The sequence below is a fragment of the Vicugna pacos genome, chromosome 1 (genome assembly GCF_048564905.1).
Source record: "Vicugna pacos chromosome 1, VicPac4, whole genome shotgun sequence".
Lineage (NCBI taxonomy): Eukaryota > Metazoa > Chordata > Mammalia > Artiodactyla > Camelidae > Vicugna > Vicugna pacos.
Window position 1 is genome coordinate 3,003,659 of NC_132987.1, and position 14,930 is coordinate 3,018,588.

Sequence of the window (14,930 nt, forward strand, 5' to 3'; positions counted from 1 at the left end):
GGGGGGGTCTCCTGGGGAAGTGGGGGACAGCTGTGGCTTACTCAGGGAACATAAAAGCTAGTGGTGGAATGTTTCCAGCAGTGTTTATCTGCATGAGCTTTCCTGGAGGCTGACATCTTGATTGGATCAATAGCACTAAGATCCAGCCCCACCTAACAGCCTGTAGGGAAGCCTCAGGCCAAACAACAGACAGGGTGGGAACACAGACCCAACCATCAGCAAACTTCCTAAGCCACAAAGGCCTCTAGACACAGTCCTACCCACCAGAGATCCAGGACCAAGCTTCACCCAGGAGTGGGCAGGCACCAGCTCCTGCCAGGAAACCTGCATAAGCCTCTGGTCCAGGCTCATTCACCAGGGGCAGATAGCAGAAATAAGAAAATAATAATCCCAAAGCCCGTGGAAGGAATCCACAAACACACAGACAGACGATATGAGGCAGCAAAGGAATATCTCCCAGGCCAAGGCACAAGATAAAATCCCAGAATAAGAAATAAGTGATGAGGAGACAGGCAATTTATCTGAGAACAAGTTTAAAAGTAATGATGGTGATGATGTTCAGAGAACTCAAGAGGAGTATAGGTGCACTGAGTGAAGTTTCTAGCAAAGAGTTGGAAAATATACAGAATACCCACAGAGTTGAAGAATAAAATCACTGAAATGAGTAACACACCAGAAAGAACCAACAATAAACTAAATGAGGCAGAAAAACGGATCAGTGAGCTAGAAGACAGATGAGTGGAAATCACTACTTTAGAACAGAAAAAAGAAAAAAGGATGAAAAGAAATGAGGATAATTTAAGAGAACTCTAGGACAACATGAAGTGCACTAATACTTACATTATAGGGTCCCCAGAAAGAGAAGAGAGAGAGAAAGGACCTGAGAAAATTTGGGGAGAAGATAATCACTGAAAACTTCCCCAACTCGGGAAAGGAAACAGTCACCCAAGTCCAGGAAGCACAGAGAGTAAATCAACTATACTTCAATTAAAAAATAAAAATTCTCACCTAAGGGGAAAAAAAAAAGAAATACAAATAGAGGCATGCTATAAAAAAAAAAACAATAAAAGAGGATGTTCATTTTTACCAACAGGAAATGTAGAACAGATTGGAAGAAATCATAAACAAAACACTTGAGAATTCCCAAATGGACTTTATAAACGATTAAGCAAAATTCAGTCCATACTGCTTTTTAATTGGCTCTCGGTCAAAAGGACAGAGCAATGTTAAAAGATTTGGAACATGTGATTGAATTATGGAAAGAGAAAGTGAAAAATGTCTTAATGAGGAATGGAATTGGTATGATTTTAGTACATGAGGGGAAACTTCAGTGAGCTGGCAAATAAGAAGAAAAGTTTTGCTTTGCTTCTAAAACTAATAAAAGAAAAGCTACTCAAAGAGATCTGAAGTAAAAACATAAGACCAAGACTAAAAGAGTTACATGAACATAAGATGAAATGGGAAAAAAGTAGGGGGTCAGGGGTGGGGGGGGCATGGGGAGTCCAGATCAGTTCGCAGAATTAAAATAATCTGTTTGTATTTGTAGAAAAGATTTGAGTATTCAGAAGACATGATAAACCTGGCAGAAGGCCCCAGTATTTATGGAATTCCTCTTTTAAGCAGTTCAGTGAGCTTTTCTCTTGGGAAGAGCACCAGAGCATCTGCCATAATTAATGCACAAAAACTCATACTTGGAAATGGCCAATGATACAATGTGCCCAGGCTAACGATGCAGTTTGTACCTTGCTTATTCCTTCTCTAACTGCCTTTAGGTTGGTTTTCAGAGTTAATTAGCATTTTTATCAGACAAAATGTCAACTGAAGAAAGCAGATAAAATGAAATTTCAAATCTGTCCAATGTCACTACCTGTTAGCATCTCAAGGAAAAGATGGAAGAGGAGGATGAACAAAGGTCTAATAGGAAAATGTTTAATTAACTGCAGATTTCACATATATTTACTAACATACATTCTGTCTCAATACCCCCAGGAAACTTAATACAGAATTTATTCTTTGAGAAATAAATATCAGGAAGAAACTATCAGGATAGGGGACACACACACACACACACAGAGTCCTGTTCAAATTTAGAAACACTTTCCCCACTAAATAAATCTAAAACAAAGCAGACACCCACACTACTTCCAGATGCTCTGAAAACAGCTCTTATGACTGATTAGAGCTTGAGAAAGAGAAAGACATGGAAGAGCAAAACAGCACATTTCTACTAGTAATTACACCTAAAATCTAACCTCAGGCGAGGCAGGAGGTCTGGAGACTATGAAGAGCAGTCTGTGGAAATGTAAACTAAAACCTTTCCAGAGGACAGATCATCAGTATGTGTCAGGAGCTTCACAAATGTGCTGATCCACAACACCGCACATGTAGAAACAAGGAGAGATGGACACAAGGTCTTATGCACAATAATGTGCAATCAATCAGTAAGCAAGAAGAGGAACTCTGGGGTCACGAGGACCTGAGTTCCAGTCTCAAAGCCAATGCCACCACTCACGAGCTGAGACTGCATTCAAGTTTTCCAAGTTCTCTGGGCCCCTATTTCCTCATCTGTAGAAATGGGGCCACCTATCTTCTATAAGGTGGCTGTCAGAAGTAAACAGATAGTGTATGTAACATACACATTGCCTAGCACATGGTAAGTGGCAGCTACTATTATCATCATCAAAGTATTATTTACAGTAACAAAATAATAAACGGAAAATCAAATTTCAACACGAAAATGGTTATATAATCATATATTTTACTGTGTGTTTATGTTTATACACACTCGGTATACCTGAGCAAAATCACTGTGCAGCCATTAAAAATACATTTTATAATAACAACTAATGATTTCAGGAAAGCTGAAGCTATGTTAAATGAATGTTCAGGCTCATAACACTATAAAGTGCCAATCAGGTTTTGTTAAACACATTTTTAGAAAGACATGGTTTATTTTATTATCTTGGATGCTCTGTGGGTGCATAACCTCTGAGTATGTGGACTGATTATAATATATGTAACTTGAACTTAACGTTCCTTGGTTTTCCAATTTTTCTACAATAAACATACATTACTAATGAATAAATTTTCTAATCAAAAAAAGCATATAAAGACAAGCTTTGAAGACATGAAAATAACTTGAGAAAATTCAGTATTCTAAATATGTAACTTGTAGTTGTGAGTGCAAAATAAGTGAAGTAAGAGGGTAACACATTTTATTACTGTCAATGAAGCTGGAAAATGGCAAATAAAATAAATGTCAATTAGCACTTATTTTTAAAGGACATACAAATATATGTGCATAAACAGGTCAAGTGACAGCGGGGATAGGAAACCTGAAGTGTCCACAAGGTGGATGTGAATGCTGCCCACCTCTTATGCAGCTCTCGCTATGGGATTTGTGTACCACAGGTCAGGCTTTGTTAAACCCCCACAAAGGATCCAAAGATAATAAAAATAATCTCATACCAAAGAAAGACCTTGGTTCAAAGAAGTTACTGTGTTGTAGGAAAGGAGATAGTTTTCTTTTTTCCTACAAATAATTTGTTAGAGAAGTATTATAACCAAAGGTAAAAAGGCATTTCAATGAAAAAGGACAGTCTTTTTAACAAATGGGACTGGAAGGACTGAATTTCCATACATAAAAATGAACCTTAACCCATCTCTCACCCACAGACAAAAATTAATTCAGAATGGATCACAGATGTTAGTGTAAAACCTAAAACTATGAGACTTATAGAAGGAAACATAGGAAAAAAATCTTTGTGACCTTGGGTTAGACAGAGTCCTTAGATAAAACATCAAAAGGATGATCCATAAAAGAAAAAAATGATAAACTAGACTTCATCAAAATTTAAAACTTCTGCTCTTTGAAAGACAATGTTAACAGAATAAAAAAAAAATAAACCACAGACTGGGAAAAAAAAATTTTCCAATCAAATATCTGATAAAGGACTTTTATCCATAATATAAAAACAATTTTCAAAATTCAAAAAGAAACCTTTTTTTAATAGGGTAGACACTAAAGAAAAATACATAAATGGCAAGTAAGCACATAAAAAGATACACAAAAGATACCATGATATACCTATTAGAATTTGGGAGGGGTGGGGGGGGGTGGCGACAACCCTGTGTGCTAGTGAGGATGTAGACCAGTCAGAACTTTCAAACACTGCAGGTGGGAACACAAAATAATACAAAGTTAAATATACATTAACCATATGACTCAGCAATTATTCTTAGGTATTTATCCAAGAGAAATGAAAATTTATTTTCATACAAAACTTATACACAAATGTTTACAGTATTTTTATTCATAATCAGCAAAAGCTGAAACTAATCCAAATGCCTTTAAGCTGGTAAATAGGTAACAGTCAATACAGTGGAATACTACTCAGCAGTAAAAAAGCACAAACTACCAATGCAACAACCAGCATGGATAAACCTCAAATGCACTATGCTAAGTCAAAGAAGCAGGCTCAAAGGCCTCATCCTACGTGATTCCGTTCTTAGAGCATCCCAGACAGGCAAATCTGTAAGGGCAGAAGGTGGTTGCCACATACAGGAAGCAGAAGGAGGAGCTGGCCACAAAAGGCACAAGGGTCTGGGGCTGGAGGAAACTGTCCTGTGTCCTGACTGTGGTGGTTACAAGACCACGTGCATCCGTCAACACTCAGAACTGATATTAGCAAGGAAGAGTTTTACTGTATGTAAATGATACCTAGATTTTTTTTTTTAAAGCATTGTACAGGCATGCTACAATTAAAACAGAACACAAAGGTATAAAGTAATGGTCTCTCTCAACATGTCCTGTATAAATATAAGACACCACCACTCATCCACACTGCCTTCCTTGAGGAAGCCTGGCTCTTGCTAGAGGTAATAAGTCTGCACTGATCTTCATAATGATCACATCATAAATACTCTCAATGATAAGACTGATTTCAACTGTAAGATTTCATCTCGTGATTTGGACCCAACAAGTCTGAGGTCACATCCCAACTGTTTCCAAATAAACAGCTTCATCAGGACTGCAGCAGACATGGCAGCACGTGGAACGAGACCTTTCGGTCTGGGGGCTGGAGGGGCCTACCTTCGGCACCATCTGTGAAAGCTGCTGGACGTCCATGGCATCTATTTCTTCTCCTGAGACTGACTGGGAGGTTTTGGAATATAATCCCAGACGGCTAGCTAAGGTGAAATGGGAAAGAAAACATAATTGACCAAAATGGTTCTGCTTCACAGGCAAGTCAACGTAATGCTCACTTAATATGATTTGCTATCAACCTGCTTTCTCTCTAAGTAGAAAATGTCTTATTATCAAGGGATCACAAGACAGACTATGGTGAGACAAACCTAACTGAATTAGTAAGAAGCCTAGGGTTTTCTGTTTATTTCTGTTTAAATTTAAGAATAAAGAGTTTTCACAATTTAACCCACCACACCTCAGATCTGAAACAAGGTCAAGTGGGTTCTGCTCAGGAGTTCAATTTTAACAAGGAGCAGAGTGGATTTTACCTAAAGTATACGAAGCCTGACAAGATAGCAGCTGATCTGTGGTTATCACACAGTTGTACATAATTGAAAATAAATGCTGGAAAGTGTTTCTGGCTATGAGCTTCCCAACAAAGTTGCTTCCAGTGACATATCCCTTTTAGATAACACAAAGCGTGGAACGCCTCAGCCTCCTTCCGTAGTAATGAAGTCGCAATGTACGAACTTCAGCAAACTTTAAATTTATCAGCATGAATTATAGTTTACAGGTTGTTGGAGATTAAATTCCATGTCCATTTTTTCCCTTATATATGTAAAGGTAATCTTAAACAGCATTCAAACAACATAGACATATATATTATTAGACAACAGAAACACAGATTCAAGCTATTTTTTTCAAATCAGTTACAAGTCTACTTTAAAAAATTATACTCAAGTTGAAAGGAAAAACTGAGTTTCATGTTTCCTTTCACACTCATGATCTAGTGCTTTTTTATCTGTCAATATAGTGGATTATGAGGTAAAAGATAACTACCTATCCTTTTGTGAATACATGATTTCATAATGATTTTGTTATCTTTTTCAACTAATAGTATTGTTTTGTAAACTACAATAAAATTTTGCCACAATTTTATATAGAGTATGAGCAAACAAAAGTGTCGATTTTAACTGTAGAATCTCAATATTACGTAAACACACCCCATGTCTAATGGCTAGTGAAACTATGCCCTGCAGTAATTTAAGAAAAGCTATGGAAAACAAAGGGAAGCAGCCTAGTTATACCGATTGCAACTGCAGTCTCCTGTGAGTCCCCAGTAATCATTTTTATTGACACTCCTGAGGCAATGAGTGTTGTAACAGCTTCTTTCACACCGGTTCTAGGAGGATCAATGATTCCTACCAGGCCGAGAAATGTCAGCTGTCCCAGTTCAGGACCAGAAGCCAAAGCAAGAACTAGGAAATAATGATAAAATCCCAAATAAGAAAATGAATCACAAAAACATTAGAACTTACTTTGCATAAGCTGGAGATGGTAACACTTCTCAGATAAATCACTTAAGACTACAATGTCATTGTAGTAATTATAGAAACTTTAAAATAAAAATTATTACATGCTAAGGTATTATACTTTAATGGTTCTCAATATGGGTTGTTGCTTTAACTTACTAAAAACTAAAAGGAGTAAGACTTAAGAACTGTTAAGCAGAGAATGCATATGAGGAACAAACGAAGAATGTTTTGACAGAGTAACATGCAGTTCCCTCCAGCATAAGCTACTGGCTATTAAGAAAATACAATTAATCATTTGGAAAACTACAGGTTTGTTAAGCTTTAAAGTCAACTTTAAACAGACACTTTTGAAGGCAGCTTCTACTAATGCATCTTCACCTTTCACCGATAGCCCTCCAGAACAATTCAACCGCTTGAAGAAAAGCCTATGTTAATTCATTACACACAGCATGTAACAACTTCATACATGACAAACCCTGGGAGGTGAAGTTAATCTGTAATGTGATTATAAAACCACTAACACCAACAATAGTTTGGATTCTTTCACTATTTCCATAACATTAACAGATATTTCTTACTTGTAACTTTGGTTCTCTTAAAACTATATAAATAATATCACCATACCATTATTTACAGCTAATTTCCTGTCATCCTTGGGAACTTAAGATACACCACAAAGTACTGTTCATTTCTAAGTATCATTTAGCGTATTCTCAGAATTCTGGAAACTCTGGAAGCTACCTTATAAGCCAAAGGGATGTGTCTCCATGTGTGATACTGTAAGACTGAACAACTTACCAAAGAACACACACAAAAAAGCACACAAACTAAACATATGTATCTTGTGGAGAAACTGAAGTCCCAGAGAGATCACAGGAAGCTGCCACTCTTAAGCAGAAGGTACGGAGGATGAGATGTATTTGGAAAACCAAGGTTAGAGGCAACTTCTACTTTCCCAACGCACGAGTCACACACCTAACGATTTATCTAACTGTGAGACCCAATGGCTTCCAACTCTGGAGGGAAAGAGCCACTTGACAGTCCCTGTTACAACACAGGCAGATGGCAACAGAAGGGGGCAATGAGCACCAATCTGTGCACCAGCAAACCTAAGCAAGGGGGTCTGCTTTCGCACTCCCAGCGGAGGGGCGCTAGGGCCTAGAGGTTAGTGTCTTATATTTACTCATCTGCTTCGTTGGCACTAATGACGATCTACTGATCCTGTTTGGGATGACAGACCTTTTTGTGTGGAAGGTCCGCAACTTTCTCCTTTATATTTAAAACATAAAAACAAAACATACGCTAGTTTTAAAATTAAGGACCACATGTATTTGAAGAAACAAGTTTTATAAGGTACGAAGTTTATATCAAGTCACATTTAAAATCTTTATTCTCTATTCTTCGCTTTTGGTAATTTCAGGGGAGGAGGAAAATGGAGCAGAAGCAGAGGAGGAAAGATGTGGCGCAGGGACAGCCACCAGAAGGTCCCCAAAGCCCCAGGAAACAAAGATTCTCTCCTCCACCAAGTCTGCTCTATTTCAGTGTCACACCACCAAACCACACTACACAAAACACCTAGGCAAAAAAAGAGTGAAACCTCTGTTATAAAAATTATGGAAAACAGGAAGCACACACAAGACTTTTAAGACTTCTTCAGGGTCTCTGAATCCAAGCCAACTTTGAAACCCTCTTGCTGTGAGCTGCCAAGAATAACAAAACCATGACTGCCTTCAAATGAAGCCACTTTAAAAATACCTTTCTGAACCTCGCAAGAGCAGAGGCCCTGCACATCTGCCTGGATGTTCTACACCCACAAGGAGCCCTCCCTAGGTGAGCCATGAGTTAGGAAGAATGCTTTTCACATTAACTTACTTCTCCCCACCACGAACTGTGGCGCTTGACTACCATTTTGTAAATAATTATTATATAAAGTTAAGGAAGCCAACTCTTCCAATTTCCTTGAGAGACACTACACACATGTACGTACACATCCCAAAGCCAGAGGACGACCCAGAAGGTGAAAACCACGTCCAGCCCCGACCCTGCCCCTCCATCCTCCCTGTGTCGCCCCGAGGAGGGGCCGGTGTGTGCGCACCACAGACCTCCCGTTGCTGGTGGGCGGCGGCATCTCACAAGCGAGTGTGGGCACTTCCCTGCTCTCTGGTGATCAGCAAGGGAAGGACTCAGCAGATGAGGAACAAGTAAGTAATCACCTCTGTTTAAAGAACGAATCAGAGGCTTAAGTTTTTGACATTTAGTAAAGTATGTCAGACTATTAAATAAGACAAAGTGATGAAACAAGGCAGGAATAATATCACTTTACCTCCATCCATTTCCCTTCTCACAAGATAAATTTGTCTAAAACAAAATGTCTATCACCTGCTCACAGATCACTGCAGGTCTGCAAGAACCAGAAATTCTGTATTTTGCTACCCTGCCAACTTTCCGTGTTTGGTGGGCCAATTAGCCAACTAAAACCTAACACCTGAGAAACGGCAGGGCTCTATGAAACCTGGACAGAGTTGGACAGCCCAGACGTGAAGCATGAATCCACCTGCAGCTGAAGAAGGCCTGCCTTTTGGCCCGAGGGGACTGTGCTGCACCAGCCTTACCTCGGAGCCCAGCTGAGCCCATCTGGGCCTTCTCCTGCAGGTACACATCCCGCTGCTGCTGGGTGAGGGCCAAGGTCTGCCCTTTGCTGTTATATGTAGTACAATACTTAATCACCTGCTCATAAGCACCCTTCATGAAACAAATCTCTGGTCTGTCCTAAGAAGAAAAACACAGCAAATAAATTCAAGTTAATTTCAATTTGTATCCATCGGCCAGTGGGGGCAAAAACAAGTGGCACGTACTTCCCATACCCCCAGGGGAGTGACTTGAGCCTACGGCTCTGAATAGCACTTGAACCTGAAGACGGAAAGTTCACGTGGGAGCTTTCGGCACCCTCTTTGGAGCACAGTATGTACTCCACACCCTCATTACCTACCTGCCCGCCCCCGGTGGAGGGAAAGCCACAGCAAGCTCCGGGTTAGGCACTCAGAGATTTGAGGACAGGAAAGAGACCTAACATCTGCCCGCAAGCAATGGTTCAGGCTTCCGATCAGCTGCTGTGATACGTACACATGTGATCACATTTAATTCTTACAACCATCTTGTTGTAAGTATAGGTATTACCAGACTTTATATTTTTTAATCCTACTAAAGTAATATACAGACGCTTATAATGAAAAACTGCAGTCCCCTGCCCAAACTTCCTCACCTCCAATCCCACTCCATAGAGGCAAACAAATGTGAATCCCTCTGGCTGTCTTCCTTGGTATTTATCCCCATATTTATTTTTGTTTTGTTTTGATTCTTATTTTTTATTGAAGTGTAGTCAGTCGACTTACAATGTTAATTTCAGGTGTACAGCAAAGTGATTCAGTTATACATATACATACATAAAATATACATTTTTTTCAGTTTCTTTTCCATTATGGCTCATTACAAGAAACTGAATAAACTTCTCTGTGCTATACAGTAGGTCTTTATCGTCTGTTTCACATATAGCAGTGTGTATCTGTTAATCCCAAACTCCTAATCTATCCCTCCCCCTCAACTCCCCCGGTAATCAGTTTGTTTTCTATGTCTGTCGAATCTATTTCCAGTTTGTAAATAAAATTTGTACCTTTTTAAAAAAAATTTTTACATGTAAGCAACATCATATGCTATGTGTCTTTATATGTCAGACTTACTTCATTTAATATGATAATCTATAGGTTCATTCATGTTGCTGCAAGTGCGCACACATGCAGACACATAATGGAGTATTACTAGGCCATAAAAAGAACAAAATAATGTCATTTGCATATATATACAACACACACTACATCTTCATGTATCATCATCTGTTGATGGACATTTAGGTTGTTTCCATGTCTTGGCTATTGTAAACAGTGCTGCTATGAACACGGGTGCATGTGTGCTTTTGAATTGGATTTTCCTCCAGATATATGCCCAGGAGTGGGACTGCTGGATCATATCGTAAGTCCATTTTTAGTTTTTTAAAGAACATCTCTACTGTCTTCCATAGTGGCTGCACCAAACTACATTCCCCCTAGCAGTGTAGGAGGGTTCTTGTTTCTCCATATCCTCTCCAGCATCTATCACTTGGAGACTTTTCAGTGATGGCCATGCTGGCTGGTGTGAAATGATACCTCATTGTAGTTTTTTTTTAAATAATTAGCAAAATTGAGCATCTTTTACTGTGCCTGCTGGCCATCTGGATGTCTTCTTTGGAGAAATGTCTATTTAGGTCTTCTGCCCATTTTTTGATGGGGTTGCTTATCTTTTCTTTTCTTTCTTTTTTTTTTTTTGATATTAAGCTGCAGGAGCTGTTCATATATTTCAGAAATTAGTCGCTTGTGGGTTGCATTATTTGCAAATATTTTCTCCCATTCCGTAGGTTGTCTTTTAGTTTTGTTGATGATATCCTCAGCTGTGCAAAAGCTTTTAAGTTTAACTCGGTCCCATTTGTTTATTTTTGCTTTTATTTCCATTACTTTGAGAGCTGCTTTGAAAAAAAATATTGCTATAATTTATGTCCAAGAGTGTTGTGCCTATGTTTTCCTCTAGGAGCTTTACAGTATCTGGTCTTACATTTAAGTCTTTAATCCATCTTGAGTTTATTTTTGTATATAGTGTTAGAGAATGTTCTAATTTCAGTCTTTCACAGGTAGCTGTCCAGTTTTCCCAGCACCATTTATTGAAGAGACTGTCTTTTCTCTATTGTATATTCTTAGCTCCTTTGTCATAGATTAATTGATCATAAGTGTGTGGGTTTATTGCTGGGTTTTCTATCCTGTTTTGTTGATCTATGTGTCATTTTGTGCCACTACCACACTGTTTTGATTACTATAGCTTTGTAGTATACTCTGAAGTCAGAAAGCATGATTTCTCCAGCTCTGTTCTTGTCTCTCAAGATTGTTTTGGCTATCCAGGGTCTTTTGTGCTTCCATACAAACTTACCAATTCTTTGTTCCCATTCTGTGAAGAAGTGCAGTTGGTAATTTGATAGGGATTGCACTGAATTCATGTTACCTTGGGTAGTAGTGGTCATTTTAATAATAACGTCTTCCTATACAAGGATGCGTATATCTTTCCCTCTGTTTGTGTCATCTTCAATTTCTTTCATCAGTGTCATAGTTTTCAGAGTACAGGTCCTTTGCTTCCTTAGACAGGTTTATTCCTGGGTATTTTAAATGGTATTGTTTCCTGGGATGTTAAATGGTATTGTTTCCTTGATTTCTTTTTCTGATATTTCATTAGTGTATAGAAATGCAACTGATTTCTGTATATTAATTTTGTATTGTGAAACTTTACCGAATTCATTAATGAGCTATAGTAGTTTTCTGGTAGCATCTTTAGGGTTTTCTATGTATAGTATCGTGTAATCTGCAAACAGTGATAGTTTTACTTCTTTGTTTCCAATTTGGATTTCTTTTCTTTTTCTTCTCTGATTGCTGTGGCTAGGACTTCTAAAACCACGTTGAGTAAGAGTGGAGAGAATGGGCATCCTTGTCTTGTTTCTGATCTTAGAGGAAATGCTTTCACCATTAAGTATGATGTTAGCTGTGGGTTTGTCATATATGGCCTTTATTATGTTGAGGTATGTTCCATCTATGCCCACTTTCTGGAGAGTTTTTATCATAAATGAATGTTGAATTTTATCAAAAACCTTTTTCTGCATCTATTGAGATGATAATATGGTTTTTATTCTTCAATTTGTTAATGTGGTGCATCGTGCTGATTGATTTGCAGATAATGAAAAATCCCTGCATCCTTGGGATAAATCCCACTTGATCATGGTGTATGATCCTTTTAATGTATTGTTAGAGTTAGTTTGTTAGTATTTTGTTAAGAATTTTTGTATCTATATTCATAAGTGATATTGGCCTGTAATTTTCTTTTTTTTGTGATAACTTTGTCTTATTTTGGTTATCAGGGTGATGATGGCCTCCTAGAGTGACTTCCGAAGTGTTCCTTCCTCTGCAATATTTTGGAATAGTTTCAGAAGGATAGGTGTTAACTCTTCTCTAAATGTTTGGTAGAATTCACCTGTGAAGCCATCTGGCCCTGGACTTTTGTTTGTTGGGAGTTTTTAAATTACTGATTTAATTTCAGCACTGGTAATGTGTCTATTCATATTTTCTATTTCTTCCTGGTAGTCTTGGCAAATTGTACCTTTCAAAGACACTGTCCATTTCTTCTAGGTTGTCCTTTTTGTTGGTATATAGTTGCTTATAGTAGCCTCTTAGGATCCCTTTTATTTCTGTTGGTGTCAGTTATAACTTCTTTCTCATTTCTGATTTTTATTAATTTGGGCCCTCTCCGTTTTTTTCTTGATGAGTCTGACTTAAAGTTTATCAATTTGTTTATCTTTTCAAAGAACCAGCTTTTAGTTTCACTGACCTTTTCCACTGTTGTTGTTTTTATTTTGTTTTACTATTTCATTTATTTCTGCCCTAATCTTTTTGATTTCTTTCCTTCTACTAACTTTGGGTTTTGTTTGCTCTTATCTAGTTACTTTAGATGTACGTTTAGGTTGTTTATTTGAGATTGTTCTTATTTCCTGAATTAAGCTTGTATTTCTATAAACTTCCCTCTTAGAACTGCTTTTACTGTGTCCCAGAGGTTTTAGATCATCATGTTTTCATTTTTATTTGTCTCTAATTTTTTATTTCCTCTGATTTCTTCAGTGATCTATAGTTTGTTTTAGTAGCATATTGTTTAGCCTCCATGTGTTTGTGGTTTTCGCAGTTTTTTTTCTTGTAGTTGATTTCTAGTCTCATAGCATTGTGGTTGGAAAAGATGCTTGATATGATCCCAATTTTCTAAAAATTTACTGAGGCTTGCTTTGTGGGCCAGCATGTGGTCAATTCTGTAGAATGTTCTATGTGCACTTGACAAGAATGTGGATTCTGCTGCTTTTGTATGGAATGCTCTATAAATATCAATTAAGTCCATACGGTCTAATGTGTCATTTAGAGCCTGTATTTCCTTACAGATTTACTGTCTGTATGATATGTCTATTGATTTAAGTGGGGTGTTAAAGTCCCCCACTATTATTGTGTTAACCGTCAATTTCTCCTTTTATATCTGTTAACAGTTGCCTTATATATTGAGGTGTTCCTATGTTGGGTGAGTATATATTTACAATTATTCTGTCGGATTGATCCCTTGAGCATTATGTAGTGTCCTTGTCTCTTTTAATAGTCTTTATTTTAAGATCTACTTTGTCTGATGTAAGTATTGCTACTCCAGCTCTCTTTTGGTTTCCATTTGCATGGAATATCTTTTATCATCCCCTTCACTATCAGCCTGCATGTGTCTCTAGCTCTGAAGTGGGTCTCTTGTAGACAGCATAGATACAGGTCTTGTTTTTGTATCCTCTCAGCCAGTCTACGTCTTTTGGTTGGAGCGATAGTCCATTTACATTTAAGGTAATTATCAATAATTTGTTATTGATCTGTTCATTGTTTTGGATTTGTTTTTGTAGGTCTTTTTTTCTCTTTCTTTTTTTTGTTCTTTTCTCTTGTGGTTTGACTACTATAGCATTATATTTGGATTCCTCTTTCTTGTGCATGTATATCTATTATAGATTTTTGGCTTGTTTGTTTGAAGTTGCTGGTCTCTTAATTTCAAATGCATTTTAGATACCCTGCAATCATGCCCTCATCATGCCCTCATGATGACTGGTTTTGATATCATATTTTACATCTACTTTTTCTGTATCCTTTAACTACTTACTGTGGATACAGATGATTTTACTACCGTTGTCTTTTAACTTCCCTATTAATTTGAGTGTGGATGATTTCCTACCTCTACTTTCACCTTCACAGGTGAGCTTTCTCATTTTGTAATTTTCTTATTTCTAGTTGTAGCCTTTTCTTTTCTATCTAGAGAAGTTCTTTTAGCATTTGTTGTAAAGCTGGTTTGGTGGTGCTGAATTCTCTTGGCTTTTGCTTATCTGTGAAGTTTTTGATTTCTCCAACAAATCTGAGTAAGAGCCTTGCTGGATGGAGTAGTCTTGGTTGTAGGTTTTTCCCTGTCATCACTTTAAATATATTGTGCCCCTCTCTTCTCGCCTGTAGAATTTCTGCTGAAAAATCACCTGATAACCTTATGGGAGTTCCCTTGTATGTCATCTATTGTTTTTGTCTTGCTATTTTTAATATTTTCTCTTTGTCTTTAATTTCTGTCAATTTGATGACTATGTGCCTTGGCATGTTCCTACTTGGGTTAATCGTCTATATCTTCATATTTCTAATTATGTTTATCCTGCTACTTCTTTATTGATCAATTCTGTACACTGTCTATTGAGACAGGTGACAGCATGGCCGCCACACTATCTACTCCTTCTCTCCCCTGCTACAACACAGGTA

The 14,930-nt window shown here is 37.8% G+C and overlaps 1 protein-coding gene across 4 annotated transcripts in view; it reads right to left on the minus strand.

Annotated features, from left to right (window-relative positions):
- The window catches only part of ATP2C1 (ATPase secretory pathway Ca2+ transporting 1), a 104,625-nt gene that overhangs the window by 14,339 nt on the left and 75,356 nt on the right, over positions 1 to 14,930 (minus strand). For all 4 annotated transcript variants that reach the window (XM_072971078.1, XM_072971057.1, XM_072971070.1 and 1 more), the window contains 3 exons: positions 9,117 to 9,273; positions 6,277 to 6,447; positions 5,093 to 5,190 (listed from right to left, as the gene is read on the minus strand). In XM_072971078.1, the coding sequence (XP_072827179.1) occupies positions 5,093 to 5,190; positions 6,277 to 6,447; positions 9,117 to 9,273 (426 nt within the window). The remainder of the gene's footprint in view (positions 1 to 5,092; positions 5,191 to 6,276; positions 6,448 to 9,116; positions 9,274 to 14,930) is intronic.